This window comes from Haliotis rufescens, unplaced genomic scaffold, assembly GCF_023055435.1.
Source record: "Haliotis rufescens isolate VD_foot unplaced genomic scaffold, xgHalRufe1.0.p SCAF_4, whole genome shotgun sequence".
Classification (NCBI taxonomy): domain Eukaryota; kingdom Metazoa; phylum Mollusca; class Gastropoda; order Lepetellida; family Haliotidae; genus Haliotis; species Haliotis rufescens.
The window spans coordinates 45,025,529-45,052,652 of NW_025964112.1; the positions used below are offsets into that span (position 1 = coordinate 45,025,529).

A 27,124-nucleotide genomic window follows, 5' to 3' on the forward strand; every position below is an offset into this window, starting at 1 on the left:
AGAAAATGAATATTTTGGGGGAGTTCCTAGTGCCAAAATATGAAACTGTGCTATTATATGGTTGTGGATATCTATACATCATATTGTTTCATAGCGCAATGGCGTCTACGCCAAAAGTATGCCATCAAGGGGATATTTGTGTTCTGTGGTGTTTTTCTTTTGAGGTGGTAAAAACTGGAGCCAAATCATTTTAGAAAGCTGAAATCAGGGCTTAAGACCCCATGCATCCGTCTTTTAGATAGGGCAGTCCAAGTTTGAGGGTTGATCTGAAGCGATCTTCTTTGGAAGTGTCGTCAGATTTTCATGCAGAGAGATCTATCATATCGGAATAAGATATCTGATGTTAAGAATACTGATTTGTCTTTGAAGGACATCATCATCATCATAATTATTACAATTTACATTAATAGCATGTCTTCGTCATGTCAGTTTGATATAGTGGTTGTGGTTGTGAATATACCAATGTATATCTTACATAAGTACAGAAAGAAAATCATAAGAAAAAATTACAAAATGTTCTGGAAACATGATATTGCTGGAAAATTGCCGATGTGACTTTAAATATTAACTCACTCACTCACTCTGGAAACATGAGTGAGTGACTTAAAATTTAACATCACATCGTCAATATTTCAACCCTAATCGTGACGATCTGGAAACATGAAGAGATGATATCAATATATGATTATTGTTTTTATGATGAGCATGTGACCCAAAATCAACTTAAGTGTATCACACTAAATATACACTGACCAGGTAAGCTCATGTGTCTGGCAAGTCTATTGACCCAACGGCACACCATAACAAAAGTAAAATAGTGTTGAAAGGAGTAAGACCAAACACACAGTCAGTCGCACTGATACAACATTCTGACCAGGACGGGCAGTTGGGTGGCCTTGTGGTTAAAGCGTTCTCTCGTCACACTGGATACCCGGTTTGATTCCCAACATGGGTACTATGTGTGGAGCCGATTTCTGGTGCCCAGCCTCTAATAGTGCTAAAAGTGGCGTAAACCATACTCACTCACTCACTCTGACCCAAACGACATTAGCCGGCACAGCTGATCCCAACTTCTTATGAGGTTGAAAGGCGCCAGTGGGTAGAAAACTCACTCCAGTAAAAGTAATGTCTCGTGTATAGCTGTTAGTTTTAGCATGTGCTTTATTCAGAACTTCATCAGGATGCTAGTCCACGTTAACAGCTCACACTTGATGCAAACTGGCAGGATGGCCGTCCCAGCAGTGCGGGCGTCCGTCACACTGTACGATGCTGTACGTGGCGTTGTAGTCTAGCAGCACCTGATGGGTGTGACCTAGAGCTTCGCCTGTGAACATCGTTACGTGCCGTCCAGATTTCAAGGTATCCTGAACGTCGTGGGACAAGAAGATGTCATGGACGTGTGGACCAGGTGGATCCTTGGTTGCGACGCCGGTTCTCAGGTGCAACGTCATCTAAGATAATACAATGACATTCAAACATAGAACACCATCCTTGATATTCAAAATGTTACAGTTAAGATGTCATTCTATCTTTTTCAAGAAGGGAGTACGGGTGGCCCAGTCGTCTAAAGCTGATGACTATCAATTCGCTGAGCAGACTTCCGTCCCTTGGACACGCCAGAAACCTATAATTTTGGGTTCGAATCCCGGTTCGTCCTGATAATGTTTCTAGGTAGCACCATACCTGTGCTTGCGGGTTTCACAAAAGTTGTAAACGTCCGAGACCTGTGTGTGTGGCTGCTTGTACTGGTTTTATATTGTTACTCCATGGAGATACCATGCCACAGTTTAACATGAATACCCCACTCAGACAAAGTATACCGACTCCGAGCTGACCAGTCCGTGTTTCACCTTGTCTTTGACATGACTCGGACGGGGTCGAACCACTGACCTTCCGCTCACCGGGAAGACGCAGAATAGGTCTTCAGCAACCCATACTTGCCGTAAAAGGCGACTATGCTTGTCGTAAGAGGCGACTAACAGGATCGGGTGGTCAGGCTCGCTGACTTGGTTGATGCATGTCATCGATCCCATTTGCGTTGATCGATGCTCATGGTATGAATCACTGGATTGTCTGGTCCAGACTTTATTTACAGACCGCCGTCATATAGCTGGTATATTGCTGAGTGCTGCGTTAAACAACAAACCAACTAACCAACCAAGGGAACCACTGCATCACGGGGTGATACAAGTGGAGAAGCTATATTAGTTTGTTCCATCTACTCCATCACCTGGGGTGGTCGGGTAGCATAGTGGTTAAAGCGTTCGCTCGTCACGCCGAAGACCCGGGTTCGATTCCCGACATGGGTACAATGTGTGAAGCCCATTTCTGGTGTCCCCCGCCGTGATATTGCTGGAATATTGCTAAAAGCGGCGTAAAACCATACTCGCTCACTCACTCACTACTCCATCACCTCCACATGTATCCGCATACACCTATATTCTACTACAGTTTCATTTCTGGCAATATTTGAGGAAATGTTTTCTAACCTTTACGGGGTGGCTAGCTTTGTTTGAGCCGGAGAGAGTAAGAGGATTTTCAAAGAGTCCCTTGTACTTTTCCATGTCCATCACCATGTCCTTGAGGGCGTCAAGTTCCTTCCACACGCCAGAACCCTCTCCATGGACAGGCACGATGGGGTACCGCATCCTGAGTTTCCCTACCCCCGGGATATCGGGAAGGACGACCCTAGTGCCAGAAGCAACCACTTGTTGCACCTTACTGTGTTTGTCCAGCACCCCAACAGTGCTCTTGGTGGTGAACATTGCAGGAGGTGTGTGGTAGAAAGCAGAGTACCTTGTACCGTTGTATGCCGTTTGGGGCGTGTGGCCTCCCACCCTCCGTTTGTCGGGAGCCTGTGATCCCTTTGGCCAGAACTCCAGGTTGAGTGGGTTCCAGCTCAACACGGGGTTCATGTAGATCACCTCGAGGGGTACGGCGTACGTGTAGCGCCGGCTCCAGGACTTGCACGTCTAAACATATAACAAGAACCGTAATTCCCTAGACCCCAAAAAAGTGAACCTTTAACTCCGCACAAAACAATAGTCACACCGTATAATGGGTTACACAAGAAATGGGCTTCATCCGTGTGTGGAATCGAGGCCGACCCCCTGTACAATTTCAGAAATGCCAAACCTTGTTTTTAGTGACATGGTCGACGGTACAATGCTCTACGCCCATGGGCGCTACGCGGGGCTGGTTGGTCTGCGCAACCCATATGTTCCGGTCGGAGAAACCACGGTGCAGCACCTGTTGTTTCGATCCACTTTTCCCCACCTTGTACCACCGGTGGTAGTAAGCTGGAGAAATACAGATAAAAGTAAACTTTCAAGATTATTCACACGGAGTGCCAAATTAGCCTCAGCTGGAAGCTCCCATAAATCACCTTCGCATACCGAGCACTCCCGTTATTACGCCTATGAAAATAGGTGAGGTGAAATGGGGTTTAACGTCGCGTCTAAGATTATTGCACTTATATAGCGACGTGTGTGTGTGGCTGCTTGTACTAGTCCGGACTGGTGCCGATTTATAGTTCTAGCCCACTGAGATACCATGCGGCAGTTTAACATGAATACCCCACTCAAACACAGTATAATGACTCCGAGACGACTAGTCCTTAATGCCGAGCGCAAGACAGGGTAACAGCAAGTAACATGTTTCAACGTCTTTTGGTATGACGCGGCCGGGGATCGAACCCCGGACCTTCCGCTCTCCGGGCGGACGCTCTTCCACTAGAGGCGGTCTCCTATGAACATAGTATGTGAAAACCACGTCATCTAATAACCCTGCCTTAACTCAGACCTGTTCACAGCCGGTGTTTGTCGCGGTCCATTAGACAGCAGGTCAATTTGACCAGATTTATATTTACAAAGGAAATTAATATGTTTGTGACGCAAACTTAGTTCCTCTTATTCTGTCAAGGTACCAGATTTGTTTGTTTACAGTTACATGAACATGCTTTAGGTCAAGCACGGGTAAAAAAGTAAGTAATGTCTGCTGACAACATGTTAGTGACCTGCTGACAGTTATATTACAAAATGGGATTCTTCTGGATGGGGACATCTTCTGCGAATTGAAGTATTATGTCCCAAATCAAATCACAAATTATGTCACCGTCCCACTTCAGCATGGGTATTCATATTAATCTATACTCCTACACCAGTTACCTCAAAGTGTCATTTTGGTCAGTTCCACTACAAGGTAATATATAAAATATCAAAGTATCAAATCTTCACCTTAGAAAATCAAGACACAATTGTATCTTTGTCCATCGTGATATATACTGCTGAACGCGCAGTTAACCATAGTTACATACACATATACTGGTACATGTATGTGTTTTGCATCAGGTAAAAAAAACCAACACGTTCACCAAAAAATGTGTTGTGTTTCCCATAGAAATCACCTTCCCGAGGCAAGGGAGTTAACTGACTAGTTTCCACCCATGCCAAACTAAGCTGGAACAATGGAATAATGAATTTATGTATAGTCCAACCAATATAGGGTAACGAATTCAACATCCGGTTCGTAAACTGCCGTGCAGATTTCGGTCGATTGCAGGATATGCAAAGCATGTGTAGCATCAACTCGGTGTCAACAGATATTTTTCAAATCTGGTCATGTTTTTAATCAAGGTGATCACGTGATTTGATGCGCTTCGCAAAGTAAGAGCCGTTTTATTACAATATAGAGCTTGATTATAGATCAGATTGTCTTTACTGGGTGCCGCCATTTTCTTTGGAGCAAATGCAAGTGATATCAGAGATGGAATCTGGTCAATAGGAGAAACATAAAAGGGACATAACTCCACTGGTGGCGCTTCGATCGAGCCTAACAGTTCTAGCCTAGTCCAGCAAGGGTGGAAACTGGGCTTTTAAAGTCATTTAAGTCCCTAGCCTCGGGAAGATGACAGAAATTCTTTGACTCTTCCTTTAAAGACAGGTCTTGAAGCATGAGTTCTACTTCCCCGAATAACAAGTCAGATGAACATACCTGTGTTAAGGGGTGTGTTGTCAGTCTTTGAGGCGTCGTACAGTAGCTCGCCGAAGACGTCCTCCTTCAGATTGGCGTGGTAGTTGTTCTTGCCGGGAATTTGGCTCATCAACTCGTCCATGAGCGAGTAGTTCTTCCCGCTGATAGACAAACACACGGTAGATGTAGAAAGACTGATAAAATACAAACATTCTTAGAAGGTATACAGAAATCTTTGAAACCTAACCATAAATAATGTCGGCCCTTTTCCGTTGACCCATGGTCTACATTTCGTTACGGACCTAGGCGTAGCTGTGTGGTCTATGTCGCCACAAGTGGAGCAGAATTACGTCCCTATCAGTGCTAAGATCGTAGGTTAGAGTACCAGATTTGATCCTGTCGGCCGTCACTATAGGTTTGATCTTTGATGTTGTGGTAAACGTCTGAGAGCTGCAACAGTTCGGGCTTTCCTTCCACATTAAACTGACACCCCGTGATATAACTGGAATACTGTTCAAAGGACGTTAAACCCAACTCACTCACTGGCTCTTGTTTTGATGATAAACCAAGACTCGCAACAACACATTATCTTTGTTCCTGGACGCTTTGTGCCCACTAGTAACAAACCATTTCTATTACTGCTTTGATTTTTATAGTAACCAGATGATCAAGGACCAATATAGGGAGGGTCATAAAAACTACGACAGTGTTCAGAGAAAGGACATAACAAATAAGATTGAGACTTTTTTTAAATTCGAACTCGCTGAATAGACACGGCGTCCTTATATTTCTCACAGCCTTGGTAGGCAGCCTGGTTACCTCAGCTATCTTGTTGACATTTAGAAACACCATCAGCCTTACAATTTTCAACCTCATGCCCCCCCTACAACTTGTGGACAAATATTGGAACTTTACTTTTGCACCACGATGATACGTGACCAAACTGTTGGCAGTTGTAACACCTTATTACTGGGGTACGAAAAGACGGACATGAAATGTTGAAAACGCATCTTTATGCGCTCAAAAGGATGAGTGTCAAATGTCAATAAAAAACAGGTCGTGATTTCTTCGTTCTCTCGTAAGGGATTTTTTACCTTTACGTTGATCAACAATTTCAATTACGTCAATATTATTTAATAAATCATCATACATCACATCTTTGCTTGAACTCAAGCTCTTTGGAACACAGCCCCTGACGCAGATGTCACAAATCGTGGACACATTAAGAGCCTTCAACTGATCAAAAGATTTGAAATGAATCACTAGATTGCCTTTTTCATGTTTCCCCATGAAATCGACATCATAAATGCTTTTTTCTGAACATTATGGGTCAAAGAAATTGGACTTTTTTGTAAGTCTCAATCTCGGGTCAACAGGCAAAGATACCACACCAAAGTTTATTGGAACATCAGATATGGAGGTCGTTTCACTTGGGTGTTTTCGTACACTATTAATTTGTAATTTTCAGCGAATTCAGCACCAGTAGACGTTTCTTCAAAGTCAAAGGGATTATCAACATCCTAATCCCTATTCCCGTCATTTTCGCTATCCATATTGAAGTGGATTACACCCGACAAGAACCTAGCCAAAACACTTAACGAAATCCGACACCACTAGAAAGGTTTGGTAAGAAGTCCGCGCCCCAACAAAAACAACAAACAGTAGCAAAGCCAACAAGTAAGCCAATGTTTCATTCTGACAGTAATTTATACCTACCTGGAATATATTATATCCTGTTAAAACCTAAACGATCAAAATTTAAAAACACACAAAAAAAATCGAGAACTGACAACACACGTCTGACCTCAGATGAGGGACCGGTCTATTCAAGCAGTAAGTACTTACCCATTCTCATCGTAGAGAGAAAATCGTGCTGATCCATTTCGAAAGTATGCATCCATGGTCAGACCATGAGCAAATCTAGCCGACAGGTCATCTTGGAGATGGAGGTACTTCAAGGGAATGTCTCTCTTCAGTGGATGGCACAGAATACGGTAGTTCCACTGGGCGAACTTGGGCGTGCCGTGTTCCACTTCAATCATGGTAGAAGGGAGGAAGGCGAAGTTCTCCTTGACGCTCTTGCTTCCGGTATAGGATGTGAATATAACCTTATCCTGAAGATCCTTCCAGCTGGTTGCGTCGATGGCGTGTCGGTCGCTGCTGAAGGGCTCAGAGAAGGTGGTGTCCATGGTCCATGCTCCTTCCATGTAACACAGGACGGGTTTAAAGTACTTCCTGTAGTCTCGAGTGTTGTGGTTCTGATCTTTCCAGGCTCGGAACCATTCTTTCATTTCCGCCACCTGTGTAAGACGATAGTGGAAAATATAAAAGTGACCAAACCATTTCCATCGTCAAAAGAAAACTCCGCCAAACGCAGGGCCTGCTGCACGGATCTAACCACCCCATAAACATGCGTGTATGAATCGCCACGGACTAATATCAAGTCTCTAAAATGAAAGTTGTTTAATAATATTAATAAAATGAAGTAAAAAGGAGTCCAGATACTCTCTTCCTTTTCAGAAACTGCAGTAATCTGGACATGCATTGACAGTATATTTGTTTCGGGATCTGTTGGACAGACTAGAGTCCCCACCAAACAGGCTGTGCAGAGTTGCGTCCCTTAGGCACGCCAGAAACCTGTGGTTGTGGGTTGCAGAGGCAAGTGAAGTGTTGGAAGAGATGAGGTCAAATCAGCTCCCCTCAATCCCATGCATAGGTAATTTCGATCAACTTTTAGATTAATCAATATTGGAATTATTTCACCAGTTAACGTGACTATGACATTACACAACTTTTATATGAAATGTTGATGATATCAAATAAGTAAATATTCCAAAACCACCTGTTGAGGGAGTGTTTTCTTAGACGTCACTTCCGGTGGAACACCAGGGAACGGAATGTCCTCAGTTGCCTGGTACGCTGAAGATTTCGTGCTGGGCATGCGCAGTTTGTAGTCGTTGTGCCTTGTTTTGAAGTCAACGCCGTTCATGACCATGTTGACTTCCCCCATTCCAACGGTGCGATCATAGTTGGAATGGTCGTGCACAGCAGAAGCACCACTTTACGGAGAGACGATCAGTATTATTAAGAATTGACTTTAATATATTTTAGCATTTCTGCAGGTATAAAGGTGAAAACATGTGTGCACACGTAGCCCTGCGGATTTACACACAGTGCGAAGACCGGTTTTCACTTTTATTCCTCAAATCAGTTCTTATAAGTAGGGGCGGTCTGGTAGCCAAGTGGTTAAAGCGTTCGATCGTCACGCCGAAGACCCGGGTTCGATTCCCGATATGGGTACAATGTGTGAAGCCCATTTCTGGTGTCCCCCGCCGTGATATTGCTGGAATATTGCTAAAAGCGGCGTAAAACCATACTCACTCACTCTTATAAGTAAAAATGTCAGTAATAATAACTTTACAGACTGCATATATAATCATTAAAACAAACTAACTTTTGTCAACTATACGAAAGGGAGACATCGTTCGGCGCAATTAATTATGCAACTCAAGCCTGGCCCATCTGTCAACCAGGACATAGAAGTCTTCTAGTGAGCGTGGCCAAATTTATGTTAGTTTAAGGAAACGCAATAGAAAGCGCTTGGTTAGACAATCAAATACCATGTAATCATTTGGAATTTGTAATCATATTATTTATGAAAGTTGGAAAAGCAGCACACGTACTATCTGTGCCTCTTTCGTAAATAACACAGGGGCAAAAGGAGTTATTTCAAAGAAGAAAGATATTTTTTGACCTAAATATACGATAAGAATCCTCTTTCACATTTTGACTCGAGATCTTTAACATCGGCGTTAGTTCTACATGAATTCTTGACCTGAAGGTAAGACGCGAGTGTGTGCGTGCGTGCGTGCGTGCGTGCGTGCGTGCGTGCGTGCGTGCGTGCGTGCGTGAGTGTAGTCTGGACAAGGCAAATCACTGAGCAAGAATCCACGACATTCCCACACCAGGGTCTCATGCCCTCATCGCATATTAATTCTGACTGACCCATCTGAAGGTGCGTGTCTGACTAATAGGGTATCGTACCGTCATGGCACTATCTGTGCGACTGACCCATCTGAAGGTTCGTGTCTGACTAAAGGGGTATCGTACCGTCATGGCACTATCTTTCTGACTGACCCATCTGAAGGTGCGTGTCTGACTAATAGGGTATCGTACCGTCATGGCAATATCGTTCTGACTGACCCATCTGCCGGTGCGTGTCTGACTAAAAGAGTATCGTACCGTCATGACACTATCTGTCTGATTGACCCATCTGAAGGTACGTGTCTGACTAATAGGGTATCGTACCGCCATGGCACTATCTGTGCGACTGACCCATCTGAAGTTGCGTGTCTGACTAAAAGGGTAACGTACCGTCATGACACTATCTGTCTGACTGACCCATCTGAAGGTGCGTGTCTGACTAAAAGGGTATCGTACCGTCATGACACTAACTGTCTGTCTGACCCATCTGAAGGTGCGTGTCTGACTAAAAGGGTAACGTACCGTCATGACACTATCTGTCTGACTGACCAATCTGAAGGTGTGTGTCTGACTAATAGGGTAACGTACCGTCATGACACTATCTGTCTGACTGACCCATCTGAAGTTGCGTGTCTGACTAAAAGGGTAACGTACCGTCAAGACACTATCTGTCTGACTGACCCATCTGAAGGTGCGTGTCTGACTAAAAGGGTGACTTACCGTCATGACACTATCTGTCTGATTGACCCATCTGAAGGTGTGTATCTGGATAAAAGGGTATCGTACCGTCATGGCACTATCTGTCTGACTGACCCATCTGAAGGTGCGTGTCTGACTTAAAGGGTAACGTACCGTCATGACACTATCTGTCTGACTGACCCATCTGAAGGTGTGTGTCTGACTAATAGGGTAACGTACCATCATGACACTATCTGTCTGATTGACCCACCTGAAGGTGCGTGTCTGACTAATAGGGTAACGTACCGTCATGACACTATCTGTCTCACTGACCCATCTGAAGTTGCGTGTCTGACTAAAAGGGTAACGTACCGTCATGACACTATCTGTCTGACTGACCCATCTGAAGGTGTGTGTCTGACTAATAGGGTAACGTACCATCATGACACTATCTGTCTGACTGACCCATCTGAAGGTGTGTGTCTGACTAATAGGGTAACGTACCATCATGACACTATCTGTCTGACTGACCCATCTGAAGGTGTGTGTCTGACTAATAGGGTAACGTACCATCATGACACTATCTGTCTGACTGACCCATCTGAAGGTGCGTGTCTGACTAAAAGGGTGACGTACCGTCATGACACTATCTGTCTGATTGACCCATCTGAAGGTGCGTTTCTTACTAATAGTGTATCGTACCGTCATTGCACTATCGTTCTGACTGACCCATCTGAAGGTGCGTGTCTGACTAAAAGGGTAACGTACCGTCACGGCGCTATCGGTCTGACTGACCCATCTGAAGGTGTGTGTCTGACTAATAGGGTAACGTAACGTCATGGCAGTATCTTTCTGACTGACCCATCTGAAGGTGTGTGTCTGAATAAAAGGGTAACGTACCGTCATGGCACTATCTGTCTGATTGACCCATCTGAAGGTGCGTGTCTGAATAAAAGGCCCTTGTATCGTCATGGCACTATCGTTCTGTAACTATCTGACTCACCTGTATGTGTGCGTCTCAGAATAATAGGGTCTTGAGCCGTCATGGTATTGTCTGATCTGTTTGATGCCAGACTGCCCGTCAGATCGGATTCTTTCCTCAACGTACAACTGCTGCATCATTATCTGCGCCATGATCTCCTCCATCCGGACATTGAACTGGTCCATCCTGCCCTTGAGGTTCCCGCGTGGGAAGGGTGTGGTGGTGGAGGTGGGGTGCACATACCCACACGCGTACCCAGTCAAAACCAACAAGGCGAAACTGACGAAGCGGATCTGGTAACATGGAACATGACCTTCCATCACACATTGCACTTCATTTTCAATCTCATTAAAATCAGATGGAAATCCATCGAACCTGAGCTTACTTCGATCGCCAAATTTAAAAGAAGGATCCGTGGGTTCTGAGCCAAACAGTTGTTAGCCTTCTAAAAAGATTCGACTTCATTTTTTAACGATCTCGTGTCGGAAGTTTCGATTTGTACAAACGAAAACCCAATTGCGTCCATCATCTTTGCTTTGTCACTGGTACGTATGATCGCAGTAAACTTGTACAGCCTGCGCCCCTTTGGGATTTCACCCACATTAATCAGTCTTTTTTTGTCTGGAACAGCGACTTTCAGTTTCACCAAAATTTTAAATGTCTGTGTCAAATGTAGTGCGGTCTCTGTCCCTATAAACGATTTGGATGTTGACTTGTGCTTTTCAGAGTTGCGGGCTGTTCAATGGTGTTTTCCCAATAAATTCCCGATTCGAAACACACAGCACTGACAACCATTATGTACATGGATCGTAATGCCACGAAAAAAATTGCAACACGATTCGCTTCCTAAAGTACTTGCCTTCAAATATGTTTTGGTTTGTTGTTTAACGACGCGCTCAGCAATATTCCAGGTATATGGCGGCGGTCTGTAAAAAATCGAGTCTGGACCAGACAATCCAGTGATTGACATCATGATCATCAATCTACTCTATTGGGATACGATGACATGCATCAACCAAGTCAGCGAGCCTGACCACCCGATCCCGTTAGTCGCCTCTTACAACAAGCATAGTCGCATTTAACGGCAAGCATGGGCTGCTGAAGATATATTCTACCCCGGATCTTCAGGGGTCTCAATATGTGTTCTTATATTTTCGATCATGCAACTTAATAAATACTTATCGGGTTGGAATAATCGAGAAAGTACGGACATTTTGCCGCCATTGGTGAGCGCACCAGTTTCCCTGACTCGATAAGTAAATAAAGATAAGATTGTTCCACGATCTAAAATATAAGTTCTCATATTTAAAGACAAGAGGAACCTGTTGAATGTCTTTCAGAGTGGGTTAAGTCAGTGTGTGATGTTGTCATTGGTAAAATGCACACACTGAAAAAGCGGAAACAGAAGTTAATAAACCCATTCCATCCCAGCCAGCTGTCAAATAAAGTTTGTAGTTGTTCCTACGGACAAGGCCTCACATATCATAACCACTATACGTAAGCATCACTACATTAATTGTTTGATCGAAGAACTTGGTATAAGTGCCTCGTCAAATAATGCCACATGTAAGGCCAGTATTATTAACTGAGGAAGAAATCTTCCAATACCATGCACCAGCCTCAAAGTATGGCTTGACTCTTAGCCCTGTTTGAATGGCCAACTTTTACTTACGTATGCAAAAGTACACATGTGTATATTTGAACACGTGAGTAAAAGCAAAATTACTAGACGTTCTCAAGGTTTCAGTCGGGGTGTTGTATATTGAAGGTAGTAAATGCAAAAGCTACATCTTCAGGCTCATTTGGTGGCAAGTATTTAACATGGGAAGACTTATTTCATATTGCAGAAGATTAAGGAGACAATTTCCTTTTCAGCTTAGTTTGACAATAAAGGCTGGCACATATAAAGAGTGAGTGAGTGAGTTAAAAATTGACGTAACATCGGCAGTATCTCAGCCATATTGTGACGAACATATAAAGAGAGATATGTATGAAAGATTGACAGAGATACGGCTTGGTGAGAAAGTGTGTGCCATAATGGTATTGAGTGAGTGAGTGAGTTGGGTTTAACGCCGCTTTTAACAGTATTCCGGTTATACCACGGCGTGTCAGTTTTATGTTGAAGTAAAGTCCGAAGTAATGCAGGTCTCAGACGTTTACCACTTTGGCGACACCCACGAGCATGGGTATTGTGCTGACAAACCTAGAAACATAATCGGGTCGAACCGGGATTCGAACCCACAATCATAGGTTTCTGGCATTCCCAAGGGACGCAACTCTGCACAGCGAATCGCGGCGCCTTAGACAACTGGGGCACCCGTACCCCCGTAACGGTATTGACAATGAATGGTATACTAATTGTCGTATGCACACATACTTTTGCTGTCAAGTGCACCTTAAACCTCCCGACAACTGGGTAAGAGAACCAATGCCAGTAGAGAAAATACAAGAAAGGTTAGCATCTACAGCGGGATACAGAATAATGGAAACCTATTGGATGTTGGCAAAACTTTAGCGTTCGATAGAATCCATGTATGTGAGTTTTTAGTAAACAGCTCATGGACGACTGCGTCTCCTTGCTATGTGAGCTAGGTTTGACAGGGGTCATCAACTGTGCCATGTGCAATCGACGGACCACACATCCCTAAAATTTGACATAGAGAGACACACACAAAGATTACCTAAATCGCCCGGCCTGGTATACATTGATAATGGCGGATCCTTCCGATCATCGGTATAATTTTAGAAACATAAATATAAGATATGTGTCCACGATGCCAAAGTTTTTACCAACTTTGAAATATTATACAGGGGTGAGAATAACTCATTCTGTAAACTGCACATGTGTAAATTTACCTTTACATTTGCACAAACCCTTGACATGATGTAAATTTACCCAGGGTGCAAATTTGCACTGGTATGCTACATGACAGGCTTAATGACAACCTTTATTCCTTGGATCCATTGGACATTTGTTTCAAAACTCGGTGACCATAGATACAGTTATATATCTATCTTCAGAGGTCCAGGGCAATTTGTCATAAATGACAGATGACACCTGCAGTTTTTCTGAGAAACAAGTTGTGAAATGCTTGACTTTATCACTGATAGCATTGATGAACAATTTGGAGGTAGACATTTAGGCAAGAAGTAGGCATCCCCATGGGCACCCATTGTTCTTATCTCCCCTTCTTGTTGATCTGTTTGTTTATAAGTATGAATTGGAATTTCAAAGTCAAAGCATGGTAAATTTAAATGTGGACAAGAAGTGAACTTAAGCTTCAGGTATATCGATGATCCGAAATCGTTCAATAACCACAAATGAGCCAAGTTCCTTCCACCGATTTACCAACCTGAACTAGAAATATGGGAGACCAGTGAGGCCACCTAATCTGTGTCATATTTAGATATATGGGTAAAGATTCAGAGTGACATTCTGCACAAGACTGTATGACAAGAGGGATGACTTCAACTTTTCAATAGTCAACTTTCCCTTGATGTCGAGCAGTCTTCCAACAGCTCCAGCCTTTGGTGTCAACGTTTCACAACTTTTGAGGTATAATCGAGCATGCTTTATCCACTAAGATTTCAAAGAGCGTCATGGAACTCTTGTTCAGAAGTTGTTTAATCCTGGTGACAAAATTCAAGGCTTCAGTAAAGCTTTCAAAAAGTTTTATGGTACACACGTGGAGGGCTTATCCTAATTTGACGCATCAGTGACAAAAATGATATCCTGTGCAATTCCCTATGTTCCGTGCTTTTTCAGGTGAAGAATTAACTTGCCTTTGCATAGGTTTGTGATTTTGTCATGGGTGTCACCGGCGGGGCAGGATACGCTCACTTTTTAGCGGAAACCTGGTACCATGACTATTTGTTGAAGATTCATAAACACATGCTCATGATATAGTCGGAATCGTAGCGTCGATTTCCTATGAATATGGAAAGGGTTTTGTCGCTTTTATTTAGGAAGTGAATCATGTTGCATTTGTCTTCAGATCACGACGCATGCACTTTGCTGAAACGAACGAAGTGCGATGCAGATTTATATCGTGAATCTATTAAGGCAAATACTATGGACAGCCCGTACCTCTGTGAAGCAAATCAATACCAACATTGTTTACATGGAGCATCACAGATATACCGTTACTGCAGCTGCATCAAATGACTACATCAACTTACATCACTTTAACCGTTCCTCCCACTACGCTGACGCGCAGTAATATAACTGCAAAACTGTTCAAAGTGACGTCAAACTCAACTCGCTCACCAACGTCAGCGTTCACTCGTCACCCAAATGATCGGGGTTCGAATTCCCAAGGAGTATACAATGTTTTGCCACCTGTACTTACCATAGTTGAATCGCTGTCACACCTCGAACCAAAATGTACGGTGTTATATAACGTTCTTCTATCTGAAGGCGCCCACTTAAGAGATAACCAGCAGTTGGTTGCACTACACATTCCCACCCGACCTGCATACGTTATCGCCGTTATATGCACCTGCAAGGCTCACAATTACTTTGTCATAACTACGCTTTCAATTATAAAAATGACTTATCATTTTTCGATAGAGAATAGTTCTACTTTGGGACTTCTGAATCGGAAATTCTATCATGCCAGATATCCAACTGGTGATAGTGTGGCAGTCACAGATTCTGTGTGTCTGTGTCAACTAACCAGTTTGTTTAACGTCGCAATACTCCTATATGGCGGCGGTCTGTCAGTAATCGAGCCTGGACCATCTTGAGCTTTGATCAACGCAATTGGAATACGATGACATTCATCAACCAAGTCACCGACCCTGACCACCTGATCCCGTTAGTCGCCTCTTGCGACAAGCATGACATGGGTTGCTGAAGTCCTGTTCTACCCCGTATCTTCACGGGTCCAAATAACCAGTAAATCATACTATTATATAAATAATATTATATTATATTATATTATATTTTATTAATAATATTAATAATAATATAAGCATTAGTTATTGGTGTCAGTTTTTGTATATAGTGTATAAAGTATATAGTGTAGTTAGTATTAATATTAATATTATCATTTGTTATTAGTGTCAGTATTAGTATATAGTGTATATAGTGTAGTTAGTATTAATATTAGCATTAGCATTATTTATTAGTATTATTAATAGCATTTACTATTTGTTTGCAGTACGAGTTTTAAGGAGTTTAATGAACAGGTGATAATACACCTTAAGATTTTAACTTAGTTATGTTTGGGTCAGTCACTACTCCTTTGTGGGGGCGGTCGGGTAGCCTAGTGGTTAAAGCGTTCGCTCGTCACGCCAAAGACCCGGGTTCGATTCCCGACATGGATACAATGTGTGAAGCCCATTTCTGGTGTCCCCCGCCGTGATAATGCTGGAATATTGATAAAAGCGGCGTTAAACCATACTCACTCACTCACTACTCCTTTGTGTCAGCCAGGTCAAATATCCTGGTTGAGTGGCTAACCTTATTGTTCTCATTAGGGTCAGCTTTGCATGCATCTTTTCATAAATAGGATTATGTAAATAGGTGTGATGTGTGTGAGATATACATGTCGTCAATGGCTGATTCTCCTCAACAGGAAGTTATTTGAATATGTTTGTGAGGCTATTACCATGCATGTGTTAAGTGTATTGTAAGTGCGTGGACATTCATGATAGCGACTGGATGTTTATTATTGTTTTAGGATAGTGCTATGTACAGATCTGTAAATATGTATTTAAAGTAGCACTGATTTGATAATACTGTCCACACGTACAAGAGAATTGTGTAGGGAAGCTAACGTTATTGTACATTTAGAATCATTTCCATATTTGTAGTTTTTTTTGTCACTGTAGCCCTGGCCATTTAGTCGGAGGAGAGTAAAACGTCAGCTACACCTAGAGCCCACACGTCTGGTATGTTTACTTATCACATGTAAATATATACAGTTAGGTTTATCTACTGATTACCTTTTACACGACCCAGGGAGTGTGTAGATTTGACTTATGCATATCCTATATATATGTCTAATGTCATTCTAATGACGTATCATGTTCTGACGTATGCATATCCTATATATATGTATAATGTCATTCTAATGGCGTACCATGTTCTGACGTATGCATATCCTCTATATGTATGTCTAATGCCATTCTAATGACGTATCGTGTTCTGACGTATGCATATCCTATACGTATGTCAAGTGTCATTCTAATGACGTATCATGTTCTAACGTATGCATATCCCCTATGTATGTATAATGTCATTCTAATGACGTATCATGTTCTGACGTATGCATATCCTCTATATATGTATAATGTCATTCTTATGACGTACCATGTTCTGACGTATGCATATCCTATATGTATGTCTAATGCCATTCTAATGACGTATCGTGCACTGACGTATGCATATCCTCTATATATGTATAATGTCATTCTAATGACGTATCATGTTCTAACGTATGCATATCCTCTATGTATGTATAATGCCATTCTAATGACGTATCATGTTCTGACGTATGCATATCCTATATATATGTCTAATGTCATTCTCATGACGTATCATGTTCTGACGTGTGCATATCCTATATATATATATGTCTAATGTCATTCTAATGACGTATCATGTTCTGACGTATGCATATCCTATATATATGTCTAATGTCATTCTAATGACGTATCATGTTCTGACGTATGCATATCCTATATATATGTCTAATGTCATTCTAATGACGTATCATGTTCTGACGTATGCATATCCTATATATATATATCTAATGTCATTCTCATGACGTATCATGTTCTGACGTATGCATATCTTATATATATATATATATATATATATATATATGTCTAATGTCATTCTAATGACGTATCATGTTCTGACGTATGCATATCCTCTATATATGTCTAATGTCATTCTAATGACGTATCATGTTCTGACGTATGCATATCCTATATATATGTCTAATGTCTTTCTAATGACGTACCATGTTCTGACGTATGCATATCCTCTATATATGTATAATGTCATTCTAATGACGTATCATGTTCTGACGTATGCATATCCTCTATATATGTATAATGTCATTCAAATGACGTATCATGTTCTGACGTATGCATATCCTCTATATATGTATAATGTAATTCTAATGACGTACCATGTTCTGACGTATGCATATCCTATATGTATGTCAAATGTCATTCTAATGACGTATCATGTTCTGACGTATGCATATCCTCCATGTATGTCTAATGTTATTCTAATGACGTATCATGTTCTGACGTATGCATATCCTCCATGTATGTCTAATGTCATTCTAATGACGTATCATGTTCTGACGTATGCATATCCTATATGTATGTCAAATGTCATTCTAATGACGTATCATGTTCTGACGTATGCATATCCTCTATGTATGTCTAATGTCATTCTAATGACGTATCATGTTCTGACGTATGCATATCCTCTATATATGTCTAATGTAATTCAGATGACGTATCATATTCTCGTTATATTTGTTATATTTTACAATGTTCTTCTTGGGTGTTATTTGGCATTTCAAGGTGTAAAAAGATAAAAAACTAATCATACCCGTAGCCGTGTTGTCACCTTTTTCAGCGGTCCACACACATTCTGCTGCAAAAGATTGCTAAGACAGAGCAAAACATTAACATATATTTTAAAATTGTTATCGCAGTATTTCGAAATGTGTCGTTTAATCAGCGCGTACTGGCTACCCGTAATTAACTTTACTCTCTAGAAATTCATTATGATGTCCACTGTAGAAACCTTCAGTCAAGAGGTAGTCAGGTACTATTGGCACAACCGTTGAGTGGCTATACTCACGAGCTAAAAGAAAAAAAGCTAAAAGTTGAAAATGCTTTTACAACACTGAAGAACAAGGTGATCCCCTGGGGGTGAGGGTAGTACTGTTTCCGATGGTGTATGGGACAGCGGTCATGTTATAAACTGTTTCTATATAATAGATATATATTCCTGTCACAATCGGAGGCGGGAGTGTATCGCAGTGTCTTTAGTTCTGCAAAACAACCTTATACTTGACCGCCGCTCATGTTCAGTTAAATCTGATTACAAGCTTATGAACACAGATTAGCTGTGTGGGTGAGTGGCTGCTTGTAATAGTCTAGACTTATGTCGGTTTTAAAGTGCTAGCCCACCGAGATACAATGCCACAGTTTTAACATAAATACCCCACTCGGACACAGTATACTGACTCCGGTTCTTGTTTTATCCCCTTCAGGGTAGCGGATTGACTTGCCTTTGCATGTGTTTGTGATGGGTGCTACCGATGGGGCAGGATACGCTCACCTTTTCGTGAAAACCTGGGGAGTGGAAGCTTGTTGGTTCGATACCCGATTGCGCCCTGATTGCTTATACCTTGCCAAGTACTCGGCATTAGGGTACACAAAAAAAGAACCGGTCATCTCGGAGTATGTGTCTGTATACTGTGTCTAAGTAGGATATTCATGTAAACATGGCATATTTATACTTATCAATAGAACATTGACTATAAGCGGCAAACTCCTTTCCATATTCATAATAAATCTTTGCGAATAGAAGCAGATTGTACGATTCCGACAATATCATGAGCATGTGCTTATGAATCACTATTGAATCGTATGAATCTCTATTAAATCTTATGAATCACTATTAAATAGTGATGACACCTGGTTTCCCCGAAACGTTGAGCGTATCCTGTCCCAATCGTGGCAAGGGGCTATAGATCATCAGCATCCAAGGTTATGCCACCATACTAGGGACCAAGGGGGTTTACGGTACTACACACGGCACATTCATGGGACCCTATCAGGATTTACGACATCCCTCTAGCTGCCGGCGATTATCAGCAGTTATGGCCAAGAAACCAAAGTACATTGTACTCTACTGATAAAATACTAGGAGGGATAAACGTACTTTGAATGATGCGGTCTTACATCCAGTTCCAAGATGTACATATGTATTAGAAACATCATTAAACAGGCACAAATCGTTATTTAAGAAAATATCCTCAAATAATTTCCCTTTTGTATAAGTGTCATTTAATGCCCCAAATGGGTTATGGCCATTCAAATCTTCCATGATAACACAAGGGTAATTCTATAGTATTATAAGTCTGGAAGGTAATTTAAGGTACCGACGTTTACTACAATATCTGAAAAACTATTGGACCTACTCCAGTCAAAGTTGGTATGAGATTATAAAACAGTCATACATAACTGGATATTACATTTAAAGACAATCGGTGCATGAATAAAAAATCTGTCTATTTAGCTATCACTATATTTCATCAACAACCAGACCTGTTCGTCACGGGTGGAACGAGCATTCATTGAAACTGCATAATGCTACCCCTGCGTCACAGGGCCATATCACACAGTTGAACCAATCAACTCAACTCGAAAGGTTGCACGGGAATCACGCACGCGTTCCAGAAAGGGTTCAATTTGTGAAGCTGATGAAGATGAAGTGTTGGTGCCTTCAGCATCTATTTGATATATCATTGTCTATCCATTTGACATAAAAGCTAATAGCTGTTTGGCAACCATTATCAGCTTTGAAAGGAGAAGGGGAGACTACAGCAGAATAGGCGAGTGAATTTTTTTGTTTTGTTTGTTTGTTGTTTAACGCCGCACTCAGCAATATTCCAGCTTTATGACGACGGTCTGTAAATAATCGAGTCTGGACCAGACAAGCCAGTGATTGACATCATGAACATCGATCCACTCAATTGGGATACGATGACATGCATCAACTAAGTCAGCGAGCCAGACCACCCGTTAATCGCCTCTTACCACAAGCATAGTCGCCTTTTACGGAAAGCATGGGTTGCTGAAGACCTATTCTACCCCGGATCTTCACGGGTCAGGCCAGTGAAGAAGTAGAAGCGGTTAATTCACTTGCTACGAATTTTTTCCCGACTGTGAATGAGATATTATTGGTAAATTTGATTTTTCAGAATTTTGGTCTGTGTCACAAAAGAGGACATGTGATCTCCGCTGCAATTTGCACATTTATGGTAACCGTAGTCAGTGGCATCATGCTACTTACTGCAGTGGGAGCAAACTTGTTTTTACAGGATTTCACTAAATCCAACTGTCTACATTCAAAACAACGGAGTAGATTTGGTATATAATCATTGAAATAACCAGCATTGATCCTTGAAGGGGTCTTTGTGAGGGCAAACGTTAAACGGTAAGTATTGGTTTTAATGATGTTGTCACCATCTTTCCTTGTGAACTTTTTTACAGATGATACACCTTGAGGCTTCAGTTCTTCTAAACTTTCCTCTTCAGACATGTCTGAGTGGCACTTTGCACGGTCACATACATTGCATGTGCATGAATTGAGTGTTTGTGTACTGAGACAAAAATCTCAGTATTTGCAAAATGATGTGCTTTGAGAAGGTTTAGAGACTGATGTTTCGTTCACATTCCACAAGCATGGAACCGGACCAGAGACGAGTGACATTTTTAACATTGTCACATACATCTTCAATACTTTTTGAACTACAAAGGGGTTGGATTTGAGGGGCTCACCACCAACTCCTTTTTCAACAAGAAATCGTGGCCAAGAATTAATCAATATTTTTTACAGATATCAGAAGATATTGCAGTATATGTAGCAATATGCCTTCTTCTAGTTGTTGAGCGAGAACCAGTGAACTGTGTGGTAACCATTATGAAACAAACGATATTTGACACCCCCTGCTCCCAACCCGCCATGGAGTTCCAACAAGGACGGTGTTGTCGCAGCAGCTGAGTACAATCACGGAGGCTGCATAGGGGCTACACTCCCCCCCCCCCCCCCCTTTCCCCCCAAAAAACACATAGGTAGCATTTATTTTCGAACAGGGTAAAAGAGAGGCTATTTCCGCGCTACCAGACAGGTGATGACAAATAGAACCCGGAGGTCAATAATGCCAGATTGGTCCATGAGCCACCGCCTTCTGCCGTGTGATGTTTTCCATGTTGAATATAAGCATATTTTCAAAATTGAGGTTTTTCATGCTCAGGGTAAGGCTTGATAGAACCAGGCCCATTCTACCACCCGGCTTAGGTGTGGGGGCAAAAGGAACAGCTGTTCCTGGCTCCAGTGCCCTCAACAACCAGACTCCCTTCCTCCACTGACACAGAGGCGCAACCCACAGCACAAACAGGTGGCTTAGTTTGGTCATCAATCGGGACTTGGGGACACATTCTACCCTGGGTCCTTTATAGGATGAACTTTCTAATCCTCCATTCAGCGTTGAGGCGAAGCATTCAAGGAATCATATGATTTTGAAATCTCAAAACTGAATATAATCGGTGAAATCCGAGCGCAAAATAATAAAGCCGTTCTTTTAGTTTTGTATTTGATACATTGGTCGTTACTGAGTGACATGGCATCTACACCAAAAATGTGTATTATCGAGTATATGTCTGTGTTCTGTGGCGATGTTCTTATGCGGAGATCGAAACTTCCGATTTGAAATGAAGACGATTTTTTTTAAAAAGCTGACATATGATTGGTTCTATCAACGTTTCGTAAAACCCATATTGTCACGGTCTAGTGCCCGCACCGCTTCCCTCTCCCGCCGGCTTCCGTCACCATTCGGGAAAGTCCTGCGGTAGTTGTTGTCCAGTGTCTTAACATTCATTGTTGGAGAATTGGTAACCCGTAAATATGATTCTCTCGCTGTATACTCTCATACTGTTATCATGTTTGATTTGATACATGTTATCTCATATATGCTTGCTACCTTATTCATGTATTGAAAATCTTCTTGTAACTTTGATTTTCCTGAAGTAGCGGGATTGTCTAGTACTCGTAGAAACTTCTTTTGTATTTATGGTCATTTTTGCCACCTCAATAATTGTACATATCTTTTTGTAAATCTTTAGTGGTACCGTTAGGTAGTTCATGTTCAGTGCTTTAGTTTGGTACTAACATCTTCCATATTGGTTTAGTACTTAGTACATTTGTAATAAGTTCCCTTGGGGAGTGGTTGCATATGGTTTTGTCTCTCGCAACAATTTGAACAATATTGAAATCGAAACCTAGGCCAACCTTATCAAGCACATTTTGACAGTATGCGGGCCTCTATAGAAGTCTGGAGAGCCAGGATCAGATGTTTTGTGCCGCCCCGGGGCCGGCAGACTGAGAAAATCAAACCCTATTCAACTACATCAAAATGGACAAACGGGCATGGTTTGGCATATCGACTACTCTTGTGCACAGTACTTCTCTCAATATATACCCCAGGTACGATCATCGTTGATAAGATGAAGTAAACATTTGATAAATTGACAAATCCACCACTCAGTATCATGGATGACTTTTGTCCTACTGATTGCAACATATATACTTTGTTTTCATATCGAAATCTGGACCAAGGTGGGCTACGCTCGTGTTGTCCTTGTGTGTCATTGCTAATACATCTTTCAGGTGATATTGAATCGAACCCTGGCCCATTTAGTAAGGATTGGGATGATGTGAAATCTGCACTTATTCAGCAAATATAAACATCTGAAGATAAACTATTGAAAGAAATTAGTTCAGTGAAAGAGGAATTACAAACATTACGGTATGACGTCAGAGATTTATGAAATCAAGTGAAGTCGCAAAAGGGAGAACAAGATATTATTAGGCTTGATGTTGTCTATAAAAAATAGACGATGTTTATTATGATTTTGACAATGTTGATACACGTCTGGAGAACCTGGAGAGAAGAGATTGAAGAAATACTATAATTTTGTACGGTATTCCAGGGGGACCTCCGAATCCTATGCAATCTGCAAAATAAAGATTTGGAAGTGTTCGACAATGGCAGGGAAGTATGGAATACTACAAGGGACATTGTCGCATTTTAACGCCTCTTTTACACATTTTTGATGGGTCGACAATGCGACAACACGACATTATTTGACCTTGAAAAATGTCGCGTTGTCGCAATGTCGGGCTTTGGCTAATTTTTGCTTGTTTTTGCAAGGGCGACAACGCGACAATGTCCATCGTAGTATTCCATAGGGAAGCCAAACATATAGACCTGCTTGCTCCAAGAGACACATAGACTAGGTCAATGTAGCACAGACAGACAACGCCCTGTGATGGTGAAACTTGTGGAGGATAAGCTGAAGTCGTTAAGTTTGAGAGATTCCCTCAGTTCAAAGGCATATGTCATTTCCAAGATCCAACTTTGAAAGAGAGGCAGGAATTATAGAAATGTAAAGATGAAGATCAATCTAAACATATTTTTACAAAGGTGGTAAAATTGTGTCAGCACCCAAACGGGTTACGGACGCTTCAATCAATGTTTCGGATGGGTGAAGAGGTGGGGTCTCTGACAGAAACAACAGCCCACCAAGGAACGAGGGGAGTTCGCGCCCCACTACCCGCAGTCAGGCTACCAGCTCTAGGGGCAGCAAGCAGGACCGTACTACCTAGGGATGAACCCGTGAAGATACGGGTTAGAATAGATCTTCATCAACCCATGCTTGTCATAAGAGGCGACTATGTTTGTCGTAAGAGCCGACCAGCAGGACCGCCTGGTCAGTCTCCTGACTTGCTTGATAAATGTCATCGTATCCCAATGATATCAATCACTGCGTTGTCTGGTCCAAACTCTATTATTTCCAGACCGCCGTCATATAGCTGGAATATTGCGATGTAAACAACAAACACACAAAAACCTAAGGGTTTATAAGACTCAGGTGCTTATTTTGGAATATACCTGGATTGAATTGAGTGAGTGAGATTAACGTCGCTTTTAACAGTATTCCAGTTATATCACGGCGTGTAAGCTTAATGTGGAAGGAAAGCACGAAGTGATGCAGGTCTCAGACGTTTACCACTTCGGTGAAACCCACGAGCACGGGTATGGTGCTGACACACCTAGAAACGTAATCAGGGCGAAATCGGGATTCGAACCCACAATCATAGGTTTCTGACATGCCCAAGGGACGCAACTCTGCACCACGAATCGCGGCGCCTTAGGCGACTGCCACCCTGATGTTCCAAGATGAGCTCCTGGATATTTTTAATCAGACCGATGATGTTTTATGTATTTTGGGTGGAGATTTTAATTTTAGAACTAGGTCAGAACCCGATTTTGTGGAAGACGACATTTTGGATTATTTGAAGGTCGTGATAACTCGTCTAGGGATTTCCTGATAGATCATTTGATTTACAGAGATACTTCTGCTGATAATATTTTGAATACGTTTGTAAATGTTTGATAACCTGTGCTATGTCTTAAATATTCATATTATGAATGGTCGTTGTGGCAGTGACGCTGGTATTGGGGACTATACGTTTATTAGTAGTACAGGTAAATGATTATATAATTTCTACCGTACATATGTTGGACCTATGTGAAGCAATCAACATGGTAACACATCACGAATCACAACACTTTCCACAAGCAATGCCTTTACGTACGCTTCACTCAGACATCGATGGTTATGATGAGGTCAATTATGCAAGTACATTTAGATTTAAATGGAGAACTGTTAAAGAAGAAATATTTCTTTGTAACTTATCTTCAGGTCAGATACGTTTTCATCAAAAGTCGAAAAAACAGTTGATGCCGTATAAACAAATATTGATATAAGTTTCGACTTTATAAGAGATGCACTCTCCTATGCTGGTGAGGAGATGAAGAAAGTAGGGAAAAGAAGAAAAAAATATTTAGAAGATAACATTAAGTCGTCTACAGAATTTTGGACACCTCCTTCGGATAAAATTTAGGAAGAACCTGCAGGTTTTAGACAAGGCTACTCAACCACGAATAATGTTTTTTTATTCTAAATGCGATTATTCACAAATACGTGCAGAGAAAAGAAGGTGGAAAATGTCAAGATTGTTTGTAGATTATAAAATCAGTTCCGAGAGACGACTCACACTCCCTGCCATGCATCGTCGACTGCATCGGTTACGCCACCTATATAAGATAGCTGGACCTTCTCGGGGGATATTACCAGATCCCCGAAGTGACCATATACCTGGATGACGTCGTCATCGCTTCCCACTCCTGGAAAGATCACCCACCCACTCTACGACAAGTGCTTAATCGACCCCAGCTGGCCAACCTCACGGTGGACTTACACAAGTGCGAGTTCGGGCATGCCAAGGTGACTTTCTTAGGTGACACGTCAGAGAGTCGCAACTGAGACGGCTAATGTGAAAGCCATCACCTCGCCACAAACAAAGACGAAAGTGCGCCTTCTATTGGTATGGCAAGATATTACCGCCTTCATGCAAACGTCGTGGTAGCTCTTACTGCTTTACACACAGAGCCATGCGACATTGCTGTAGATACCCAAAGAACTTTCTTGTCATCCAAGGCAGTCCTAACAGGACCCATATTCGATCAACCATTCAAGCTGACGGTAGAAGCCAGCAACACGGGCTATTTCAAAAGAACGTTAACAGTTTTGACCATCCGGTCAGTTGTTTCTCTCGGAAGTGCAACTGGCACCAGCGCAACTATCCTACAGTCGAAAAGGAAGCCTTAGGCTTAGTACTGGCCCCGAAACTTCCAGATCTATGTGAACAACACCAACGATCCCGTAACTGTGTTCACTGATCATAGTCCTAACATTTATACATTTGTGATCGGGTGGTCAGGCTCCCTGACCTGGTTGATGCATGGCATCGATCCCAATTGCGTGGATCGATGCTCATGTTATCAACCACTGGATTGAGTCTGGTGCAGACTCGATTATTTACAGACCGCCGCCATATAGCTGTAATATTGCGGCGTTTAACAACAAACCAACCAACAACCAAAATGTATGAAATGCACCAACCAGCGTGTGTTACAGTGGAGCTTAATGCTCCAGGAGAACAATCTCGAGGTCAAGCATCTCAAAGGAACAGACTATGTGTTGGCTGACTCTGTCTCGGATTTATGAACCAAACCTTATCCAACCACATGCTGGAAGGTGTTTTGCATGAACATTCCAATCACCATGCGGATTTATTTCACTGTTTAAATTTTTCAGTTTTACAGTTCCAATCTTTATTTATAAAGTAGTGGAGGCCATAGGCCAATACTACAGTTACATCATTGCTTGAGAGAGTAACAGCATATATACATTGATACATTGATATACATTGTTCACCCAAATGATGGTCTTAGTTGCATTGTCTTGTATACATACGTTGCAAGCTTTTTAACAGTTTCTGGATTTTTTTGAGACATTAGGGAGTTAAATTTATGTAATGTTGGATAAAAGTAGACCCTTGGGGGTATAAACAAACTCCTGAGATTGTCATAAACATAACACACAAGTACAAAATGGTATTCATCCTCTATGTATCTGTGTTGGCATACATGACATAGTCTATCTGAATTTACTTCTTTAACATATCTACCAGTTTCAAGACGGAGGTGGTGTGAAGAACATCTAATATGAGCTAATGCAGCACGGAATTTTGAAATGGATAATTTTCTTTAATATATAAAGGATATTTTGAAAGAAGCGTTGGTTACCAATTTAGAACTGGAAGAAAGTGTTGCATGC

The 27,124-nt window shown here is 41.8% G+C and overlaps 1 protein-coding gene across 1 annotated transcript; it reads right to left on the reverse strand.

Annotated features, from left to right (window-relative positions):
* Positions 1-1,143: 1,143 nt before the first annotated feature.
* LOC124152237 lies at positions 1,144-15,105 on the reverse strand. Its single transcript, XM_046525108.2, has 8 exons — positions 14,965-15,105; positions 10,637-10,908; positions 7,814-8,030; positions 6,817-7,271; positions 4,993-5,132; positions 3,136-3,299; positions 2,490-2,972; positions 1,144-1,451 (listed from the first exon to the last, which is right to left on the reverse strand). Exons 1-8 carry the CDS (start codon positions 15,073-15,075, stop codon positions 1,203-1,205), a joined length of 2,091 nt encoding a protein of 696 aa, XP_046381064.2. The 5' UTR covers positions 15,076-15,105; the 3' UTR covers positions 1,144-1,202.
* Between the last annotated feature and the right edge of the window lie 12,019 nt (positions 15,106-27,124).

Excerpts from the sequence above, each read along its gene's own strand:
- LOC124152237 (XM_046525108.2), bottom strand. The coding sequence starts at position 15,075 with ATGTGTAGTGCAACCAACTGCTGGTTATCTCTTAAGTGGGCGCCTTCA. Across the intron at positions 5,133-6,816 it reads TCTCTCTACGATGAGAATGG|CGGGAAGAACTACTCGCTCA; the intron begins GTAAGTACTTAC and ends TTTGTCTATCAG. Across the intron at positions 2,973-3,135 it reads ACCATGTCACTAAAAACAAG|ACGTGCAAGTCCTGGAGCCG; the intron begins GTTTGGCATTTC and ends TTATATGTTTAG.